The sequence below is a fragment of the Octopus bimaculoides genome, chromosome 9 (genome assembly GCF_001194135.2).
Source record: "Octopus bimaculoides isolate UCB-OBI-ISO-001 chromosome 9, ASM119413v2, whole genome shotgun sequence".
Classification (NCBI taxonomy): Eukaryota; Metazoa; Mollusca; class Cephalopoda; order Octopoda; family Octopodidae; genus Octopus; species Octopus bimaculoides.
In genome coordinates this window covers 35,295,283-35,296,347 of record NC_068989.1, presented here as the reverse complement: position 1 = coordinate 35,296,347, position 1,065 = coordinate 35,295,283, and the positions used below count along the sequence as shown (strand labels likewise).

Below are 1,065 nucleotides of genomic sequence, written 5' to 3'. Positions count from 1 at the left end.
ATATATATATATATATATATATATACACATATATATACATGCCTGTACCTTATGTATTCATATATCTTATATATGCATGTATGTATATACCTTACCAATTTTAGCAAAATCATTTTCTGTTAGTTTTTGCAATCCAATTAAATCAAAAAACTGACTGTTCCAATTTCCTTGACCATTCTCAGATGATTGATAAGTCCATTTACATGTTACTGAACATAATGATCTAGAAACAAAAGAGATAGAATTATATAAGGACAAGTCAATAAAAAGAATAGATAGATTGATTAATTACTGCTACAGCTTCAGGAAGAACAGTCAAGATACCATTTGTGGTATGTGTTGAATAGAATTACAACTATTTCTGCTTGTATTTACATTCTTCTTAATAGATGTCAGAAATTTTGAGTTTGATGTTTAAAACCAAGAACACTTTATCTGCTTTTAGTACTGCTATTAATAGTAATCATCCTTTATACACAAGACCTGAAATTTTGAGAAAGTGGTCTAGTCAATTACATTGATACTTATTTCATTGACTTCAAGAGGGCAAAAGGCAAAGTCAAACTCGGTGGAATTTGAACTCAGAACAAAAGCCAGAAGAAACGCTGCTAAGCATTTTGTCTGATGTGCTAATGATTCTGCCAGCTCACCACCTTAATAATAATACTGAGTTGTGAAGCCATATACAAAGCAACACTAGTTGTCAAGTGGTGGTGGTGGGGCAAACAGAGACACAGACACAAATACACACACATGTATGTATGTATGCATGTATGTGTGTGTATGTATATATATATATATATATATATACACACACACGTTAATCGAAAAGTTACACCATTGATCAAGAAGTTTACTTCGTTAACCATTAATCCATTAACCAAAAAGTTAACTTCAATAACCGTGAATCAGTTAATTCTTTAAAAATATAACATTAATTTTTATCAAAGAAAACACAAGAAATCAATTTTTGCTCTAAAAACACCTTTAAAAAAGTGTCAAAATTATAAATTCAGCCTTTTTGGGGCCTTTTTAAAGGATTTAGAACCCCAAAACTATAGCTTT

At 30.1% G+C, this 1,065-nt stretch overlaps 1 protein-coding gene across 5 annotated transcripts in view; it reads right to left on the bottom strand.

Moving 5' to 3' along the window:
• Positions 1–1,065, bottom strand: part of LOC106874293 (FGGY carbohydrate kinase domain-containing protein) — a 99,883-nt gene that overhangs the window by 44,035 nt on the left and 54,783 nt on the right. For all 5 annotated transcript variants that reach the window (XM_014921973.2, XM_052970621.1, XM_014921970.2 and 2 more), the window contains one exon: positions 96–223. In XM_014921973.2, coding sequence (XP_014777459.1) covers positions 96–223 — 128 coding nt within the window. The remainder of the gene's footprint in view (positions 1–95; positions 224–1,065) is intronic.